The following is a 20,654-nucleotide window of genomic DNA, read 5'->3' on the forward strand; positions in this document are numbered from 1 at the left end:
ACGACATCACCCAGGGAACGGTGCCCCAGGAGGTGGCCTCCCCACCTGTCACGCCAGAGGGACAGGGATTAGCACACACTGTCCGACGTGGCAGAGAGCCGTCAATTCGAAGGCAGGCCTCGGTTCTGTTCAGGTGTCAGTGAACAATAGGAGATGACAGGACAGTCACAGGGAACCGTGTTTATTAACCAGATGCCGCACACACCCCAGGCCAGGGAGATAGGAGCTGCAGACAGGTGGAGAAAAACTAAAAACAAACCCCACTGCAAAGGTCGAAGGAGCAACGGGACAAGGAGAACCAGCTGGTGCATCCCTGCTCCTCCAGGTGCTCCCCAGCGAGAGAAAAGCACCAGCCAGGGAATGCCAGAGCCCTGGCAGGAATGCCGCCAGATGTGACCTTCCCCGACAGGGGGGTGATTTAGGGCCTGTGGGGTGAGGGCAAGCTCTTTGAAGTGAGTTCAAACGGCAGACGGGTGGGTCCTCCGGGTGGGGTGGGCAGGGGTCATTCAGCATCCTGCCTATTGCCAGCACCACTTCACTTGGAGTGACTGGCTGACCAGGACCTCAGGGGACAGACATTCCCTCCGGTATCCCGGGAATGCCCACCCCTGAAGGGGGGCGATGATACAAACTGGTATCCCAGGAATGCCCACCCCTGAAGGGGGGCGATGATACAAACTCTAAGGAAAACCATCCCGTAGTCCTCAAAGCCGGCCCACTTCACCGTGTCCCTAGGAGGACGCTGCCCGGGAGGGTTTCCCAGGGGAAACACTGGCATCTGCTGACTGCCAAGCCTTGCTCCCACAGAGCGGCTGGTGGGTTTTAATCACTGGCCATTTGCTTAGCAGCTGAGTGCTTTCACTGCACCCCCAGGGCTGCCCAGGAGGACTGTGGGATCCAGGCATTCTTGGCCCGGCCATGGGAGGTCATCCTGGACTTTGCATCGGGCTGCCCCTCCATCCCCAGAAAAAGAAAGCCCGTACTGATGACCTGGGAGGATGTTCTGCTTAAAGAAAGCGTGTTCCGGAAGGTGAGGCTGGTCAACTTAAGGGCATCTACTTCCTTGCTGAAATGAGTTCAGAAGGCGATCTTAGGGTCCTTGGGCACCTCTGGTGAGCCCCTTATCTGACCAAGGTTATGGGTTTGAGTGGGTGTGGAGGAGGTAGAGGCCCATCGCAGATGTTCTTTGATGTCAAAACAAAGTCGAGGGAGGTGTACCACCAGTGAGGGGAGGATCCATGTGTGATCTGAAGGAAATGTGCTAAGGGCTCAGCCAAGCAGCAGGACTTAAAGATAGCAGGAAGGGCACCAGCTGGGGCTGGGGGAGGCTGAAGGGTGCTCCTCACAGGCGCACCTGCAGGACCCAGGGCTGGAGAGCAGCTGCCGGGTTCTTTACAAGGTCAGAGGCTCTGCGTTGCAGGAGGAGGAAGGGACCCCCATTCCAAAGACGGGCATTGCCTGTGTGCACCTGGGGGCTTGGTTAAAATGGAAGTGGAGTGGGGGTGGGGGGTCCTGGTCTAGTAGAGGTGGTCGCACACATGCTTCATGATGGTCTTCAGACCCAGCCAAGTCTCCTCCGCGGTTGGGATGATCTGGCTGGCCGGCAGCAAGAAGCCATAATGGCCAGTGTCTCTCAACTCGAACGTGAAGGCATACTTGATGCCGTTATCATACGCCCAGTCGATGCTGCTCCCGCTCGCAGGGTCTGTGAATAGAAGAGAGAACTCCTTGAAGCCTGGTTGCCTTGGCAACCAGGTGGGAAGGGGCCCAAAGGCACAACAGGGACCAAAAATCCTGCCTACCACGTGGTAGTCCCTGAAGGCTCCAGAGTTCTTGCTACAAGCCGTCAAGCCAATGACATGTCGATGTGTACCTGGTCCGCAGCCTCAGGCGCACCTCACCCATCGTGAGGTCTTCACCCGTCTCCCGACAAGAGATTGTCCATCCTCACTCCCACCTTGTCGTGACTCACAGCAGAGATTCCTGCAGGTCACAGAGCACCCATCTTTACAGAAATGGAGTGCGGTTGGCTGCTTCCAGGATGGCCCCAGGGAGCTTTGTCTCCTGGTGTTACTTACACCCTGGGGCAGCCCGCTCCGACACTGAGCATGGCGGACCGACCTGTGTAACTAATAGGATGTTGCAGAAATGAAGGCATGTGGCGAGGGCATAAAAGGGGCAGCGGCTTCTGCCTGGCCCGCCCTCCCTTGGATCATGCACTGGGGGGCAGCCAGCTGTCACTGTAAAGCCACTAGAGCAGGCCTCTGAAGACTGCTTGGGGCGAAGAGCTGGTGCCTCCTGCCAGGACCCAGGATGGACATGCCCAGCACTTGAACAAGCCACCTCGGAAGTGGAGCTCCCGCCCCAGTCAAGCCTTTGGGTGGCTGCAGTCCTGGGAGACATCTTTTTTTTCCCTTTCTCCTTTTCCTTTATTTATTTATTTTATAAATCATCTTATTGGGGGCTCTGACGGCTCTTCCAGCAATCCATACGTCCAACGCGTCAAGCACATTTGTATATTTGTTGCCATCGTCATTTTTTTTCTACGTGAGCCGTTGGGATCAGCTCCTTGTTATCCCCTCCCTCGCTCCTCCCACCCTCGTGAACCCTTGAAAAATTATAAGTTATGATTGCTTTCATATCTTGCACTGTCCGCTGTCTCCCTTCACCCACGTTTCTGGTGTTCATCCCCTTGGTGGGGTGGGGCGAGGAGGAGTTAGACGTCCATCATTGCAATCGGTCCCTGCTTTCTCCTGGGAGACATCTTGACTGAAACTTGGTGCAAAGCCCTGGGTTGGAGTCACTGGCTCAGTTGCCCTGAACGACTGACCCACAGGAGCCACACGAGGGATGTGGTGGTCGCCCCAGCTAAGTGTTGGGGGAGATTTTTTTGTAGCCGTGGAGAAAAGGACGCACAGCCCTTGGGACTGCCCCTTGCTAAAAGCCTTGTAAAGTCAAGAGGCGTATCCTTCTGCTTCTGCCCAACCTCTGTTGTTGTCAGGGACCTCTGGGCCCCTTCCACCTCCCGGTGACCCGTGTGACAGGGTCAAACCAGCCCCGTGGGCTGCCTGAGCTACCATCTTTATAGATACCAACCACCCAGTCTTTCTCCCCCAGAGATGTTAGATGGGTTCGAACCACGCCCCTTCTGGTTGACAACGAGCTAACCAAAGGCCCCACAGCCAGCCTTTCTCTATCCTGAGAAAATGCCGATTGGACAGCCCATCATGGCACCAGCAGCTTCCATGGTTATTGACCCGTCAAGCGTCAGCATTTCAGAACACACCTAAGAGGCCAACACAGGTCCGAGCCATCAAGTTCACCAGCGTTCACTCTATTTGTACCCCCGCTCAAAGGCGGCCTCCTCTTTCTCTAAACACAAGTGGGGACAGACGATAAACAAGGCTCTGCACAGCGCGCTCACTCGTCAGTGAGCAGGGGAAGATTGTTCCAGGACAGCGCTGAGCGTTCCTCTCTAATGGATGTGTCAACTGGTTATCCAGCACTCCACTGATGGGCCTTTAGATGCTCATCAGTCTTTGCTACCCTAAACAACACTGCCACGAACATCCTTTGGATCCACGATTCAGCTAGGAGCTGAGCAAGCCCAAAGAGCTTGCTTCTAAGTCCTTTGTAGATCAGAATCGGCGAGGGGGAGCTGGGCGAAGGGCAGCTGGAGGTAGTCTGCCTGAAAGCCATTCCAGTCCGACAGGAGGAAGCAGACATAAGAAGATACAGAGCCAAACAGGCCGCCGGGGCGATGCAGTCCATGGATTCACCCCCACCCATACAGCATGGGCGGCCTTCAGGATATCTAACTGATGGATGCACGTCTACTCAGTCATGAGGAAAGGGGCCTGACCCTTCCACGTGCCCTGGTTAGCGGGGCAGGGAAGTGTGGAATCGATGTTAGAATTCATATCATCTAAAAAAATACTCAGTGCCATCGAGTCAATCCCTACTGATGGTGACCCTAGAGGGCAGGGTAGACCTGCCCCCTGTGGGTCTGCGAAACGGTCACTCTTTACGGGAGTCGAAAGCCTCCTCTTTCTCCCTCGGAGTGAATGGTGCTCTCAAACTGCTGACCTCGAGGGCAGCGGCCCAACATGTAACCACTATGTCGCCAGTGCCCCTTTCATCTCAAATAGAAGGTTAAGTAAGAAAATGCCAGCACTCGGAGGGAAACACATCAACAATTTCGGTAGCTTGGGCGTGGGGTTCGGGAGAACGTCCTAGTGCAGACACTGACTGTTTGGGAATGCAAAGGAAGCAGACAGGCTCTATCAAGGACACAGTGGGCTTTTGGAAGAGGCAGGGGACTTTGCATCTCCTGGACCGCCCTCGGGAGAGCCTTTTTCCTCTCCTGCTGGCGGCAGCTGAGGACTATGCCTGGGTTTGGGCCGAGCCTCGGCTGGAGAGAAGAATGCATGTGGAGGTGGGAGGACAAGACCACTGTTCAAACTGGAATCTGGACCAAACACAGGCCGCTGGTGAGGCACAGAGGCCTCTCGAGGAGACCTCTTCCAGGGACGTGCTTGTACGTTCCCTTAGCGTCCTGCCAGCCCTGCCAGAGTTCTGAGGAAGCTGAAGGTGGTGAACCCCCGCTGCTGTGTTTGCTGCAGAGCTCCACTTAATAACAACAGTAATAATAAACCATGAATAATTAATAGGTTGTTGCTGCAATTAGCAGCGCAAGCACCAACATCATGCTAATAATGGCTTCCTGCAGCCAAACCCAAGGGAGCCTGCGGAGATCCCCGCAGGGCAGGGCGAGGGCCCCAGAGAGGAGGTGGCCCTGCCGGGCACAGCTAGTGAGGGGAAGGAGATAGATGGACCAGTGGACCATTGTGGAACGGAGGAGGGATACAGACAAGTGGCAGGTGCCCCGAAGGTGGGGCCAACTGGAGGACACCAGCTAGAGGAGGGGGCAAAGACGGGAAAAGGAAGCCACCAGTTTGAACAAGGAGAGCAGTGGTGGTTCAGGGGGTGAATTCTCGCCTTCCATGAGGGAGACTGGGGTTCCAGTCCCAGCCAGTGCATCTCCCACGCAGCTGCCCCACCCTTCAGTGCAGGCTGGCAGGTTGCTCTGCTGCTGAAAAGGTTTCCGCAGCGCCCCCGGACGATGACAGACCAGGCAGAAAGGCCTGGCGAGCTGCTTCCAGAGAAACCCCTGGGGGGCACCGTTCTGCTCTGACCACATGGGTCTCCCTGCGTTGGAGCTGACCCCACGGCAGCTGACCCCAGCAGCCTGGGTGCTGTTTCTGCAGACACCTGCGCACCTTCAATTGTGCCCTCTTCCCCCGACGCCCCCAGAAGCATTTCCCTTTTTGTTTCTGGGCACAAATGGCCTTCTCCTCCACTGTGCTACTGACTGTCTGTGTCCCCCACTAGAGTGGAGGCCCCAAGGGGCAGGCGGCTTCGGTGTGCAGGCTGCACATAGTGTGCGCTCAGTAAATACTTGCTCCCTGAGTGGCAGGGTTTTAGGCTAGGCAACGGTGTTGGCTGCGCTGGGGGTGAGCGTGGGGCGGTTGGGAGGAGTGCTGGGGAAGGAGTTATGGCTGCACCCAGGGTCAGGGACACAGGGATGATCAGACCCTTCACTGGAGCAGGTGAGGGCCAGGTGCTGGCCGACTCACCCACGTGACCATTAATTGCGGGGCGGGGGCATCTACAACACCCCAACAGCCACTCTCACACAGGCTTGACATTCGTTCAGTCTATTCCTGGCAACAAGACCCATCAGACCATGACATCAGAAATCCAGTTGGCAGCTCTCGAAGACCCCACTTCACGCTCCCTCTCTCGGGCTTTCTAAGTAACTAACAAGGAAGGCAAGTACTTACAGACAGTGGTGCAGATGGGACCCACTTGGTACTCGGTGCCTGACAGGGAAGCCAGAGCCTGGGCTGCACGCCGCGCCACCTTGTCCTGGGATAGGGAACGGCAAGTGAGAGAGGTTTGACCCCCACAGCCCTCCACTGCTCCCCACTGGGAAGGCTGGGGACATGCTCCACACCTCCCCGGCCCCCTGGCTTTTCCCTCTGTCCCTTCCTCCTTCCCACCAACCAGACTGTGAACTGAGGGAGGTGGGCGGGCTCCTCTAACTCCTCCTCCCGCCCCACCCACCGTGCCTCATTTCCAATTTGAGGAAGGCCCTTGGGGATGGTGGTGGGAAGAGAGGGCCAAGATGGTGGGAGGGCACTTGTGGCAAGTATGAGGACAGGATTGGCTCCAGAAACTGGGTAGTCTGGGTTCAAGCTCTCCAAATAGCTAGAGGGCCACCGCCCACATGCACCCCCAAACCAGGAGGCAGCATCCACCTGTCCTAAGGAAGGGGGTGTCCTTTCCAGGAACACGAGGGACCACCGAAGAGGTGGCTGTTCCAGTCAGAAGGGAGAGGCAGGGCCACCCCTCATCAGATGAGCTCCAAACAGACACCCGAGTAGGAAGACCAAGGGTTGGGGGGCATGCAGAGTCAAGGCCCTATCCAGCCATGAGCCCTAGGTGGGGGTGGATCAGCCTGGGGGCTCCTGGGCCTACAGGGGCCCCCAAGCAGAGAGGGAGCTCAAGCTGACTGGCCCAGAGACTGGCCAGAGTCACCCTGCATATCGGAGCCTGCTCCACACCGGATGCCTCCCCCCTGTCCCGGGGTCCCCGCCTGTCCACCACAGTTCACCAGAGCAAGCTGCTGTTGGAAAGCCAAGCAGGAAGGAAGGGCCGGTGGGTGGGGAGACTGTGGAACTCACAGAAGTGAGGGCCATTGCGTCTTCCTGTCCCCAGCCAACCTGATGGTGCTTCCCAAGGGGCATGGAGGGTGGAACCAAAACCACCCACTTGCCCTCCTGTGGATGCCAAGTCGCCGTGCCCTGCCGCCCCCCTCCTGCCCCCCACCCCACTGGCCTGCGTATCCGAGCAGGGTTTCTCGGGAGGATTTGCAGTGTGGGTTTCTTGGAAGGCTGGACCCTTCCTGACCCAAGTCCAGGCTCCTGACCTCCTCTGTGAAGTCACAGGGCCACCACTTGGGCAGCCCCTGGCGGGACCCCCGGGTGAAACCAGCCACTCACCAGCTCTTCCGCATCCCGGGCTTTGTTGACCGTGTATCCGTAGGGATACATCAGCAGCTGCGAGTAGCTGTGCAGGTCAACGAAGCATTTGAAGTTCCCGTGTTCTTGAATGAAGTCTACCACTGACTTCACTTCCACTTCCGAATGGGCATGGGGCCCATGGTACACTTCAGAGCAGGGGTTGTCGCTGGTTCCCTGACCTGCGGATGGAAGCCGGCCCAGAAGCGTGAACCTGCAGGCCCAGGGGAAAGGTCTGAAGGTATCAGCCCCGGGGCAGGCCACTGAGAGATCCTCCCGTGGCCTGTGGATGGGACACAGAGAAGGGAGATCCACAGGACCCCTGTCAATGAACAGCCTTGCCCCTGCCTGGCGCCCACAGCAGCTGTTATGAATAATGAATATCACACCCGACAATGAATTGTAATTAATAAGTACTCTCGATCGTTAATATGAATACCAATTAATAATGCAAATGACTCCATTTATACAGGTGTCAACGCATTCTCTGGCTCGGATCCTCGTGGCCAAGGGCTGTCAAAGATAATCCTCGGTTGAAGTTGAGAGCTCCTAATCACTCGACAGGCATTCCGGAGCACTGCCTTGGGCATGTCTTGCCACACTTTCTTCCCGAGGTAGCTCAGGTGGGTGTGAAGCCCTCTCCTCCAACCCCACTCCCCACCCTCTTCGGTGCAGGAAGAGCTGGCCTGACGATGCCCACCGTCCCCACTGACTATCAGCTCCTCGCCCGAAGCCCCAGTGCCCCTCCCTCGGAGGTTTTTCTGCGGGTTTCCTGGAGAGACAAACACCAAACACGGGGTGCTGCTGAGGCATGAACAAGGACTGCGTGGCGTTGGTAGCGGAGGATGAAGTTGAGGCCTGGCCCTATTCAGCCATAGCAGGCGGAGAGCCATGGTCAGACACATGCAGACACGGGCACACCTCGCTTTCCTGCAGACACAGAGAAGGCTGGTGGCCGGCGGACGTCGGTCGAGAAGTCTACGGGCACCTTTGTTCCAACGGCCTGTGCTCCCTGCGTGTCTCTGTGTCCCCATCCCCACCATCGTTCAGACTGCATCACAGGGCTACCGCCCACTCACAGACCCCGTGCCCTGTGGCGGTGATGGCTTTCCCATGGTGGTCGGGAACCAAGCCGGAGATATCTCCGAGGTGGGCCCGCCTGTCATGCCGCTCCACTCGCTCGCGGAAGGCGAGGAAGTCAGGTAATATACAAGAAAGGCCCTGGCACCTTTGTAGGGTCTTTAAGTAGCTGGGACTGAGAACCCAGGTCCTCTAACTCTTGCTGCCTGGCTTCAGGCACTTGGAAGGGCATGCGGCTGGCAGCTCACCTTCATGGCAGGATCAGGTGCCCTCAGCGTGGGCATTTCTCTGTGGCCACCAGAAGACCTTCACCCACCCAGCAACTCACCTGGGAGAAGGTGGCATGACCAGAGGTCAAGAAGACCCTGGAGTCTGAACCTGGAAGGCTCAACTCAAACCCACTACCAGTGAGTCCAGGCCGACTCATAGCCACCCTCCCGGACAGGGCAGAACTGGCCCTGTGGGCTTCCGAGACCGCACATCTTTACGGAACAGAAAACCTCATCTGTCTCCCACGGATGGCTGATAGGTGTGAACCACCAACCTCACAGTTAGTAGCCCGATGCGTGACCCGCCATGCCACCAGGGTTCCTGACATCTCAGACCAGGTGGGTTGTGTTCTAAAAGATGGCGGTGTTGGGGGGGACAGAGGAGGGGGAGATACGGTCGCCATCAAGAGTCAAGTCCAACTTCTGAGGACCCGTGTGGGTCGGAGTAGAACTGTGCTCCCTAAGGGTTTCCGCGGCTGTGCGCCAGGCCTTTCTTCCAAGAGGCCTCTGAGTGGTCTTTTCCTCCACCCTTTCAGTTAACAGCCAAGAGCGTCAAGGGTTTGCCCCCACCCAGAATTCCACAAACCACCTGGCTGCCATCCTGAAGTAAAGCGGCTCTGGCCCATGATAACCCGGAGAAGGCAGGAATTACCGAGTCACCCCCTTTCAAGAGGATGAAAATGAGATTAAAAAACAAAAAAAAGCAGAGACACCGAGAAGCCTAAGGGGCTCCTCCGGGGCCTCTCAGAGACTCAGCCGAGGAGCCAGGCTGGACCCTGGGCCCTCGCTGGACCTCAGGGTCCTAGTGGACCAGGAGACTCCAAGGGGCAGCAGGATTGGAAAACGGTCCCAGACCTACCGGCAAAGCTGGCGTTCCAGTTTCTGTTTGGATCAGCACCAATGCAACGGCTCCCGGGATTTTGGGAGCGTGTCTTCCTCCAGAACCGGTTCTGAAAAGTCCACAAAAGGTTCCAAGATAGGTCGAGGCGCTGGAGCGGGGCCCAGGAGGGGGAGAGCCTGGGACGGATGAGCTACTGGGGGTCCGGAGGGTTCCTTGGGCTCCTGTCCTCACTCGCCAACCCCCAGAGAGGAGAGATGCACCCCAAATTCCCTGCGGAGAATTCACAATGCCAGGTCCAAACTGACGCCACCTGCGCCAGTGGCCAACGCTTGACTTTGGACAAACGGACATCGTGTGCTTCGGTCATCGGGGAGGTCACTGAAAGGGCAGAGTTTCTATTTCCTTCTTGCCTCCCCCCACCCTCCTGCAAACACACCACACACAGGACCTGAATGGAATCTCGCCTCCAGATCTGACTTCCTGTTACAGGAAACAGTAGACAAGGGGGCAGATTGTAGGCCACAAAGCAGCCACCCGCCAAATTCCAAACGTGAGGCAGACCACTTGGTCTCTCCAAAGAGCGAGGGGCAGGGTGTGGATGGAAGGCTAAGGGGCTGAAGAGACATCACCTACATATGTAGTGTGCAGAGCTCATTGGGACCCTGATGGGAATAAATGGCCTTTAAAAAGACTTTTTTTTTTAAGGTACTGGGAGGTATTAAGCTAGACCAACACCCAAGTCTATTCTGATTCGCAGCAGCCCTATAATACAGGGTGGAGCTGGCCCCTGTGGGTTCCAGAAGCTGTACATCTTGACCGGAGCAAAAAGTCTCATCTTTCTCCCGAGGAGCAGCTAGTGGGTTCCAACCGCTGACCTTGTGGTTTGGTTGGCAGCCCAGTGCAGAAGGCCATGCTGGTCTTTGCTGTTGTGATTGTTTAAGCTGAACGTGGTGTGGCATCTTTTGTTCTGTTTTTAATTATCATCCGGGAGAAATGTGTACCAGAAGATTCTGGGGTGAGGAGGCGCTCCTGTGATATTTAGAATCGGCTCCCACATACTTCAGGAAATAGATACCAAGAAGAACCAGGGCGTGTGGATAGCTTTGCAAGATCAGTGAGAGGGGCTCATGAGACTCTACTCTTAAAAAAAAAAAAGAATCCCCAGGTGGTCCTCAGCATGAGAAGGGTGGGCAAATGAAAGCCCAAGGAGGCCCGTCTGTGAAAAGACTCCCCAGGGTGGTTAGGGACAAAGGTAGGCGCTCCACGGGAGCCTCCACGCCGCGCCCAGCCCACTGGGTGTCACTCACTTTGGTTTGGGTGTACACATAGCCATCAGGATTGGCCACAGGCAGCAAGAAAATGTCCGTTCTCCCCAGGATGGAGGTGAGGGCTGGGTCCTTCATGTAGTCGGAGACAATCTAAGTGAGGACAGAACACTGGTCAGCTACGCCTTACCCGTGCATCCCCCCAGATGCCCAGTATGGAGAACAGCAGCGCCCCCCCCCTCCCCCCCGCCACACCCCCAGCCTCAAAGCTCTCTACAAAACCCTCTGTGGAGCCTGGCTGCTTGAGTGACATCCACTTCAGTCAGTCCTCCCAGGGGGCAGGAGTGGAGGCGCCACACGTGATCAGAAGTCAGTGGCCGTGGAAATGATTCCAACTCAAAGCAACCCCGTGTGGTATGAGAGTAGACCGGACGCTTGGGATGCTCTTGGCTTTGACTCCATGATGTCGCGGCATGGGTTTGAACGCCCACCCTTCTGGCTAATAGTAGCTCACTAACTGTTGGAACACCCAGGGACCGTAAGGCATTTCATGCTGCATCAAAGGGGTCGGAGGAAGTGTTCCCTCCTCCCCTCAAAAAAACTCAAAATCAAACTCACTGCCAGCAAGTTCACTGGGACTCATAGCAACCGTATGGGACTGGTAGAGGCGCCCTGAGGGTTTCCAAGACTCCAACTCTTGACTGGAGTAGAAATCCTCGTCTTAACCGCACAGAGCAACGGGTAGTTTTGAACTGCTGGCCTTGTGGTTAGCAGCCCAGGCAGTACAGAACCCACTACACCACCGGGGTGCTTGCTCTCCTCTTCCAGAGCTGGCTTAAGCCTGGCTTCCCAGGGCTGGGGAGGGGGTCCGCAGGAGGTCTCTAAGGACCCGTGGGACCCAAAGGGGCAAGAAGGCCAAACTGGGCTGAGTCTGCTGCTACCGTGCCTCCCTGAGAGTTCTGGGTCCACCTGTGTGACCCACAAGGCACGTGCCCCCATGAGTGCCTCCAGCCGTTTCCCCTCAGTGGGCTGACCACTGCGCTTCAGCTTTGTGTTTCTCTTCTGCCTCTGGAGCCAGCGCCTCTCTACCTTGTCCCCTGTGCCCAGCCACATGGGAAGCCAAAGGGGCCCTCCCGGCCCCACCAGAACTCCTGGCTAATCTCAGGTGACATGACCTTCCTCGCCGTCCAGATGCCTGTGGCCTGGGAGATCCACTCTCGGGAATGGATGCCTGCGTTCAGCCAGATGGCTGGCCGCTGCTTCCCTGCTCCGGTGCTGAACTGCAGAGAGAAAGGGGCCAGAGGGGACCATCAGGCCACATCTCCATTTGCCTCCCTGTCCCCACCGCCCCTCCCCTGCTCCTATGCATTTAATCCACTTAAGATCATTCAGACACCCAATGTTCTGGAGGGCGCCGTCTACCGGGGCATCATCTATTCCTCATCTGGCTGCTTGTGACCGGGAACTCAATTGCTTGGTTGGTGGGGCCCCCAGGCAGACTGTGCGCATCTCTAGTTGGAAGTATTAGCGAAAGAAAATAAACGCAAGCATAATGACACAGCGATTACCAGTTAGATGCTGTCTCTTGGAAGACCTAAAAGGATGCCCCGAGAGAGACACACACAGAGGGCACGAACCGGTCTGTCCTGGTCGATGGAGTAAATGGATTTGCTTTTCAAATGGACGTCAGGGGTTGACTACAGCTATATGTCAATGGTGTTACTGAACTCTGCCTCCTGCCTTGGCCATGGTCAGAGGCTGGAGCGAACGCAAGCAGAGTCTCCAGGTGCTCAGCGAATGTGATCTAAACATCATGATTTGGGAGCTGACAGCTCAGGGGCAGACTGAGGTGCTCCCCCTGGCAATGTGCCCAGGGCTGCAAGTCTGAGTTCATTGAGGTGTACAGGGTTTTGCTAAGGGTTTGCCAAACTCTTCGCAGGATCACTGGTCCCATGGTTCCTATCTCCAAAGTCCTAATCATTCATTCATCCAACGGGATTGCTTAGACACAGAGAAACCTATGGAAGTCAGTAACTGTGTAAGACAGAGACCTGTGCAGGAAAGATAGCTCAAATCTTTTCCTCTAAGGGACAAGCCAGTTCCCTGTCAAAGATGGCAAACCTTTGAGGCTCGGGAGAGCAAGGCCATCTAGCTCACACAGGTTGCACTGTCATCTATATGAGAGTCGCCGGTCCCTCGCTCCTTCACCATTGTGACCTGGGTCTGTTAGAAAGACCTGGAAGTTGTCCTTGGTGCAGTCAAAGACCCGTGGCTGGGTGGCTGGGCTGAAAACCGCCTCCATGACCTCTAACACGAGCATGGTAGGTTGCTCTCCCAATCAGCTGAGCCAAGCCAATGGCCATGAAGTCAATGCCCACTCATGGCCAACTCCAACGGTTTCAAAGGAGGGCTGAACTCGGGAAGGTTAGCAATGGTTCTGAGTTTGGGGACATCCATCACCAAAGTTTGCTTGGAAGGGGCTTCTGGGGGGATTTTTCAGTCAGTGGTCAAGTGCGTTAGCTGAACGCACCACCCAGAGACTCAGCTTTTCTAAGAAGCCAATGGAGCTTGTAGAATTATCCCAGTTCACCTGGTTATTTAAAGAAGACAAGGTCGGTTCTTGGCCTTTTGACTGAGATCAAGTGTAGAGAAGGTGGGGATGAAGGGGAAAGATTGTGGTTCAATCTTTCTGAAATATTGACCTTCCTCAATTACACCGCGCCCCCCCCCCCCATACTGCTGGATGGACGGGCTCACTCCGACTCCCCCCACATCAGCTAAAGGCCAACTTCTAACCTGGGCCGGATGTCTTCAGATCTTGCGCTCTTCCCTGAGGCCAGGGAGGTCCTGACCAACTGCCCCCATCAGAAGCCCGAAGCCTGGACCTCACCTTCAATACATACAGAGGCCGGTTCTCAAAGGAATGTCCGATCTTCACTCTGGTCACCAGGTCAGGGAACTCTGTCGCTATGTTGTCCATCTCCCGGTAAATCTAAGCAGATAAATCAGACCAACTCGGAGTCCATGAAGTCGGTCTTGTCTTGATGATCTCTCAGAGCCCCCTCGCCTCAGGGGCGACAAAACCAGTTGGCTTCAAAAAGTTTATTCTCTTTAAATACCATGTGCCAACAACCTTTTTGAAGAGAGAGAATGAAACGCTAGCTCCCTGCCATCGAGTCCCTTCCGGCTCATGGCGACCCTACAGGACAGGGTAGATCTGTCCCTGTGGGCTCTGAAACTGCAGCTCTTTTTTCTTTTCCAGCAACAAAGTGTCAATGTGTATTAAAAAGCAAACAACAACTTATAAGCAATAAACTCATGAGTGAAAGTTAGTGGTTTGTGGACTCATCTGATCTCTATTTCGAGTGCATCCGACAGACACTGGGCTTTGGAAATGCCTCGGCAGAAAGGTGCTACCTCGGGATTTCAACTCACGACACGCTCATGGCTCCTCTTCCCTGGAATCAGCCAACTTCAGTTGGGAGAGGCCGCCCGCCCATCCCTGCCCTGCCACCCCACCACTCCAGCCACAGGAGCCAGGCCCAGCCCCGCCAGCCGTATCCACATAGCAACAGCCATCCACGCTGGAACTGGGACGGGAACCTGAACTGTCCTCTAAGAAGTGACCAAGATTGTCCCTCTTTGTAGGAGTCAAAAGCCCATCTCTCTCCCCTCAGAGCGGCTGGGGTTTCGCAGGGCAGATCTTGTGGACCGCAGCCCAAAGCTTAACCACTCTGGCACCAGGGCTTCTTCCCGAGAGAGGAAACATCGTATGAACAAAACAATAGAGCTAAGAAAGGTTGGGTTCATAAGATACAAATACACATAGGGACACAAGCTGGAGCTCCTCGCCCCACCCCAATGGGCCACCTTGCTGACAGCCTGCAGCTGCACCTCCCACGGGGGGTGGGGGGTGGGGGGGTGTCTCCAGACTAGTGGTTCTCAACCTTCCTAGCGCCGTGACCCTTTCATACAGTTCCTCATGTGGTGGTGACCCACCCCGCCCCCAACCATAAACTTATTTTCGTTGCTACTTCATCGCTGTCATTTTGCTCCTGTGATGAATCAGGCGACCCCTGTGAAGGGAGAGACCCACAGGTTGAGAACCGCTGCTCTAAAGGGTTTGGGAAGCCGGTGGAGACCCTTCAACAGTGGCTAAGAAGGCTTGTTTGTTTTCCTGGGGAAACGGGGCTTGATGGAGATGGAATCCATCCATCTGATCTGCTCCAGCCTTTTGCGGATCGATGGGATGGAATACATAAATACCGTAGATAGTGATTCCTTAAAGTTGGATGGCACCACTTCGCAGAGGAGACAAATGGGCACCCAGGCGAGGCTGATGCCACACGTCAAGGGCTTGTCAGACTTGTAATCAAGACGGCCAACTGAAGCAAGAAGCAAGAAGCCGCCCCAAACGCACAGGAAGGGCAGATACAACACCACGGCACGTCTCAAGTGCACAGTGTAGTTCAGAAACTTAAAAAGCAAGGTGGGGGCTAGGGGGAGGAATGGAACGATTGTAGATGCCAGAGGGGAGGGCAGGAGATTCAGCTGAGGGGCTGTCTTTCTGCCTCAGGGAGTGAGGATGGATCGCAAACCAGAAAAAGGAGGAGAAGGCATTGGGTCCCTTGTGGGGCAAGGCAGGGGACTGAGCTCATGACACAAGGATGAGCTGTTCTAGCCATGCAGGAGGCCCAGCAAACTTGACCCACGGACCCTGGGAAGTGGGGCAGAAGCAAGACGCCTTTGAGCCATGAGAGGGAAGCCGGTGGGAAGCTAAGTCACCCGGCTGTGCCCAGCGGTGGGTTCAGGGTCACACTGCCCGCATCAGGAGAAGCCCACAAAAATCCCACCCACCTCAGCAACCACCCAAAAGGTCTGGGACCCCAAACCCTGGCCAGAGGCCACGTGACATCCCACGGGAGCCCTAAGAAACCCTGAGGGCCTGCAGGCTGTTTTTCAGGAAGCACAGGTGGGATCCAGTTAGCGGGAGGTGGGAGCACACCCAGTCCACTACCCAAGGTCAAAGCAAGCTGTACACCTGTGCAAGGTCGCTGGGAAAACGGGCCGCCAGCTGCAGGCAGGCAGGTGAGGGGGCTGAGCCTTCACGGGTCTTTGGTGGAATTTGTGACAGGTTAGCTCAGCTGAGGAAAGTGCCGCGGTCATGAGACACCCACCCGGGGCCCGATCCCCGTGTGGGCCCACTCGCTGCGATTTCCGGCCTGACCCCAGACGGAACTCCTAACTCCACCCAGCTGTCTTGCCACTGGTCGCAAGAGGGATTGGGGTTGGGGGTGAGGGGCAGTGCGGTTGGAAGGGTGTACAATCAGCGAGACTTGCGGCAACCACGGGGAAAGGAGTGGAAATTGTCTAGGGAGGTGGGTAGAACACAACCAACCGACTGACTTCAAGTACATGCCGATGAAAAGCCCACAGCGAGAAACCACGTCTGTCTGAAGAGCCTCGTGGGCTCACTGGCATTGGTCCTGAAGGAGAGCACCAATTTAGAACTGGCAAGTGTTCCTGAGCTGTGGGGAGCCTGCAGGTGCGTGGGGAAGACCGCGAAGGGCCCCTAAGAGAACCGCAGGCCGCGTGACACAGCTCCAGCCCGATGGTGCCTGGAATGGTTGGTCCCGAGCTTCTCATGTGATGGGTTGAGAGCTAGTCGTCTGTGTAAGATGGTTTCTAACTAAACATAGAACCGAAACACGTTATGGAACAAGCCTACAGTCTAAGTGGTCGTGATAAATGAGTGGAAATACTTGGTTAACCTTGGGAGTCACCACTTGTCTAGTTGCCCGGAATAAGCAAGATGTTTCTCCGGACTGAACCAGATAGAGGGGCCGTGGTGGGTATCCGGAGGTTGAACTACAAGGGCTGGCAATGACTGAAGTTATTCCCTGGGTTTCTTCCCAGGGCAGCTTAAGAAGAGAAGGTTGGTGCTGGAGACAATGTGTCGTTTGAGCGCTACTGTGTTCTCTGGAACAGAATGGAGTGGGACTGTGTGAAAGACTGCCGACTCTCTTCCAGAGTTCACAGGAGGGGTCCTCCGAGCCCAGGAGGCAGGGAAGAAGTACAGCCAACTCTGAAACACTTACAGCTTCCAGAGAGTGGTAGGCCCCATAGTTGAAATCATCACCGCTCCGCTCCTTCCCTTCGATCCACTGCATCTCCTTAACTTCGTCATCTAGAAGGGACTAAAGCGCACAGGGCAGGGTGGTGAGAGCAGCCGTGGCCTTCCCAGCGGGCTGACCAAGATGGCAGCCCCCCCCACACACACACACACACACACATCTCAAGCAGCACCGGCATCACGGTTTCGAACGGGGTCAGATTGCTCCCACGTATTTATGAAACCGTACTTCTTGGCGCCCGCCTTGCATCACCTCATTCAAAACCCACCGACTCCCTGGCAGCAACATATGTGCTCTTTGGTTATTCTGCACTCGGAGTCTCTAGAGAGCAGTCCGCATCTGGCATCCAGTGCCTCTCAAGTGCCCCGCTTGGGAAACCATTCAGAAACAAAGAAATTCTTATAGCCACTCATACTTTGAAGGTTCTTGGCAGATGCCTGTGACATACAAGGATGATTAATAAGCTCACAGCTGCTCACACCATCAGGAAACTCCCAGGCCGAATCACCAATTAGTCCATAACCCACCCCGGTGAGGGAGAGGACGACGCGAGCCAGACGCGGCCCTGCTGTTCAGAGACAGGACGTGAGGCTGGTGTCTGGCTCAGAAGGGGCACTCTCCCCTACGGGGGGCTGTGGGTAACACTACCCTTGCGCAAAGGGTACCCTGTAGGACTGTTCTCCCAGTCTTGCTCTGCTCTGGCCCCTGGCTTTCGGTAAAAAGAGGCAGAGGAACTTCAGCTTTGTGGAGCGTCTAGAATGTAGCAGGCACTCTTGGGCTTTGGACGTGCATTTGATCACTTAGTCTTCCCCATCAGCTTATGATTGAGGGCTCACAACCACCATGTGAAGGATGAAGAAACCGAGGCTCCAGAGGTTAAGAGCTCTTCCAAAGTCCCAAAGCAAGTAGTTTGCAAAATCCGAATTTGGATCCTGAGCCGTGTGTTTGCATAGCCCATCTGTGCGCTGTCTGCTACATGGGAGCTCCTGGAAGAAGTCGTTGACTTTACTTCCAAACCAAGAACCAAGCCTACTGCCATGGTGTTGATTCCAGCGCACAGCAAGCCACAGGAGGGAGGAGAATTGCTGCATAGGGCTTCTGAGACTACGGATCTTTACAGGAATTCCCTCTTCCTCCCAGATCCCGCCCCTGTTCTCCCCATCGCTAAGATGGAAAAGGGTGGGGCTAGAACTTGCAACTCTCTCAGGTCCATTCTGGATGGGCTGCCAGACCAGTGGGGGTCCTTGGCCTACCCACCTGCAGGTCATCAATTGCCACGGAGTATTCTAAGCCCTGGGACTGCAGGAAGGATTTGACTGGCTGCAGGCTGACAGATGGGACTAGGACATCCATGAGGCGATTGAAGGTATTGGGGAGTTTCCAGAAGTTGAGCTGAATTGGACAGAAGTAAAAACCAGGTTAAAGGACAGATCGGGTAAAAGGCACAAGGAGCTCATTCTCTAGAACCACTGCGAAAGGCCAGGGGGGGTCTCTGGAGGGGGCTGGGTGTCTAAGAGCAGAGCCATTTCACACTGGATCCGGCCAGTCTTGTCTAGTTGAGCTCCAGCACCCGTAAGTCCATGGCAGACAGCAGAATGGGGTCTGTATTTCCCACCTCCCACCTCCCTCCAGGACAGCACTGCTGCTCACCCACACCTCGCCCCTGTCACCGTCTCCACGTGGAGATGGTGTGTTGACTCATCCTGGTTTACTGGCCAATCTTCGGGAAGAATACAATGCACAAGGCCAGTGGCACAAATGCCTCTTCCCACCCAGGTGAGAAGATCCCCGAGAGGAATTAGAAGGTACCATAAAGTTGTCCGAATTCATGAGCTGAGTCACTTTGTTGATCTCCTCTCCATTCCTGACATTAATCCGAAGGACTTGGTCCCTGGAAGGGGGCAGAGGAGAAGCCGAACAACAGCAATGTAAGATCCCGGGAGCTTTCAGCTGGACAAGGAAACCCAAAGGTACCACCCCAGACGTAAGCAGGGCCGCTCAAGAGGAAATGGTCCAGTCTTTGGGTATACATGTATAGCCATTAAAAATAAGACGACGTGGCAAAGACGAAAAAGCACTCGTGGTATAGCTTTAAGGGAAATGGTAAGTGAAGGAGCAGGACGCGAGATTGTACGTATGCCATGATCACAAGTATGGAAAAAGCAGATGTGCTGGAAGAGAAACAGACAACGGAAAGATACCAAATGCTGACAGGGCTTATGCTCAGGTCGTGGGATTATGGAAGACTGACTTTTTTTTCCTCCCCCCAGTCCCCCTTCCCTTGTATCTGTTTTCTGTAAAGGGGTCATATTACTTTATAATGAAAAACACACACACACACACATATATATATATAGTTTTTCCAGCAAGGAATGTTCCTGAGTTACACACACAGCTAACTCCGGACATAAAGAAGCACTTCTTCAATGTCAAGGACTGAGATGCCGGCGGACCCATGGGCTGGGAGGGGCTGGGAGAGAGAACAGAGCCAGTGTCCCTGGAGGCTAAGCCACTTCCTGTTAGGGGAAAAAAAAAAAAAAAAAGGCAGGGAGCTATTGGAAGAGGGGGTTCTTCCATTACTTCCAGCTCCAGAATCCTATATAAACGTGGGTTGCTATGGGCAGTGACTATGGCCCCAGGTCCTGAAGCAGACCCGGGAACTGCCCTCCCCATACCCCCTGAGAGAGGCCCGTGGGCCTGCCCCGGCCAAAGCCCTTTTGCGGTTCGTCCTGCATCACTTGAAGCCCGGTGTGTGAGTGGGAGAGAGCAGCGGCTGAAAAGCTGCTTTTGTGCCCCACGCCAGCTCAGAGCCCGGGGATCCATTCGGCTGTTGCTAGGTGACAGTGGAATGAGCCCCCACTCGACACTGTCACATGCGTCATCCCTTTGACAGGAGTGAATGCGGGAAGAGCGGCTGGAGAGGGCTGTGGGCTGAAGGACCTGTTGACAGAGAAAATGGGGCTGTCACCAGGAGCTAGCCAGGCAGCCTCACGTGGCAGTGCAGGCTCTCCCTGCCAGAAACTCCACTCCATCTGAGCCTAACTTTGTTCTGGAAGGCTGTAGGGGCTCTGGGGGCGGGCTAACGCAGTCTCAAGGAGGCAGAACAAGCCCACTGAAAAGTTGCCGCCATTGCAGGTGGCAGGTCTGGACGTGTTGGAGCTGAGGGGTCCCCTGAACGACTCGTCTCACCTGCACCCCTGAGAACAGCCAAGGCCTGTGGGAGAAACCACTGCCTGAGCGGGGGCTCAGGCTGGACCACACAGGTCTGCTCATCGTTTGGCCCCAACCCTGAGGAGATGAGAAACAAGCCCACCACTCCCAGGTGGGAGCATGCAGGCTTACCAAAAAAAAAAAAAGGGTGGGTGGGGTGGGTGATGGATTGGAAACCCACGGAGAACAAAGTTTAAAAAAAAAACACAAGGAAATCCCTCATTCCTGGATGAATTCCAAGGCCAATCCATCCAAACTCATGCTCGACGCTACCCCCAAAGACCCCAAAAAGTATGGTCTCAACTGAAATGGATGGGAGCGCGCCAGTATTCTCTGCATTGACACCCAAATGTCCATCACTGGATGGATGGATGGATGGATGGATGGATGGATGGATGGATGGATGGATGGATGGACGGACGCACCAAACATGGCGCCTGCACTGTTGTCACCCATGAGTTGGCTCTGACTCCTGGGGAACCCCACGGACAGCAAAATGCAGCGGTGCCTTGATCCCCTCCATGCTCGTTGGTAAGCTTAAGTCCATGCTACAGCCACTGCGCATTGTGGATGCTGTACATCCTACAAGGAGCCCTGGTGACGTAGTGGTTACACATTGGGCTGTGATCTCAAGGCCCACAGTTCAAAACCACCAGCCGCTCCTCAGGAGAAAGAAAGACAGGGCTTGAAACGCCGATAAAAAGTTACAGTCTCCCAGGGACAGGGAAACAACAAGCGATCCAAATTGGTAGGGAGGTGGGTGTGGGAGACCT

The 20,654-nt window shown here is 55.4% G+C and overlaps 1 protein-coding gene across 1 annotated transcript in view; it reads right to left on the minus strand.

Annotated features, from left to right (window-relative positions):
• Positions 1-192: 192 nt before the first annotated feature.
• The window catches only part of CPA4 (carboxypeptidase A4), a 23,991-nt gene continuing 3,529 nt past the window's right edge, over positions 193-20,654 (minus strand). Inside the window, exons 2-11 of the mRNA XM_013005963.2 lie at positions 18,481-18,562; positions 17,929-18,063; positions 16,636-16,734; positions 13,428-13,529; positions 11,713-11,817; positions 10,580-10,690; positions 9,291-9,381; positions 7,065-7,264; positions 5,844-5,928; positions 193-1,705 (exon numbers count right to left, since the gene is read on the minus strand). Coding sequence (XP_012861417.2) covers positions 1,518-1,705; positions 5,844-5,928; positions 7,065-7,264; positions 9,291-9,381; positions 10,580-10,690; positions 11,713-11,817; positions 13,428-13,529; positions 16,636-16,734; positions 17,929-18,063; positions 18,481-18,562 — 1,198 coding nt within the window. The 3' untranslated portion in view covers positions 193-1,517. The remainder of the gene's footprint in view (positions 1,706-5,843; positions 5,929-7,064; positions 7,265-9,290; positions 9,382-10,579; positions 10,691-11,712; positions 11,818-13,427; positions 13,530-16,635; positions 16,735-17,928; positions 18,064-18,480; positions 18,563-20,654) is intronic.

Source organism: Echinops telfairi, unplaced genomic scaffold (assembly GCF_000313985.2).
Source record: "Echinops telfairi isolate 266 unplaced genomic scaffold, ASM31398v2 ScPeMD7_23;HRSCAF=83, whole genome shotgun sequence".
NCBI lineage: Eukaryota > Metazoa > Chordata > Mammalia > Afrosoricida > Tenrecidae > Echinops > Echinops telfairi.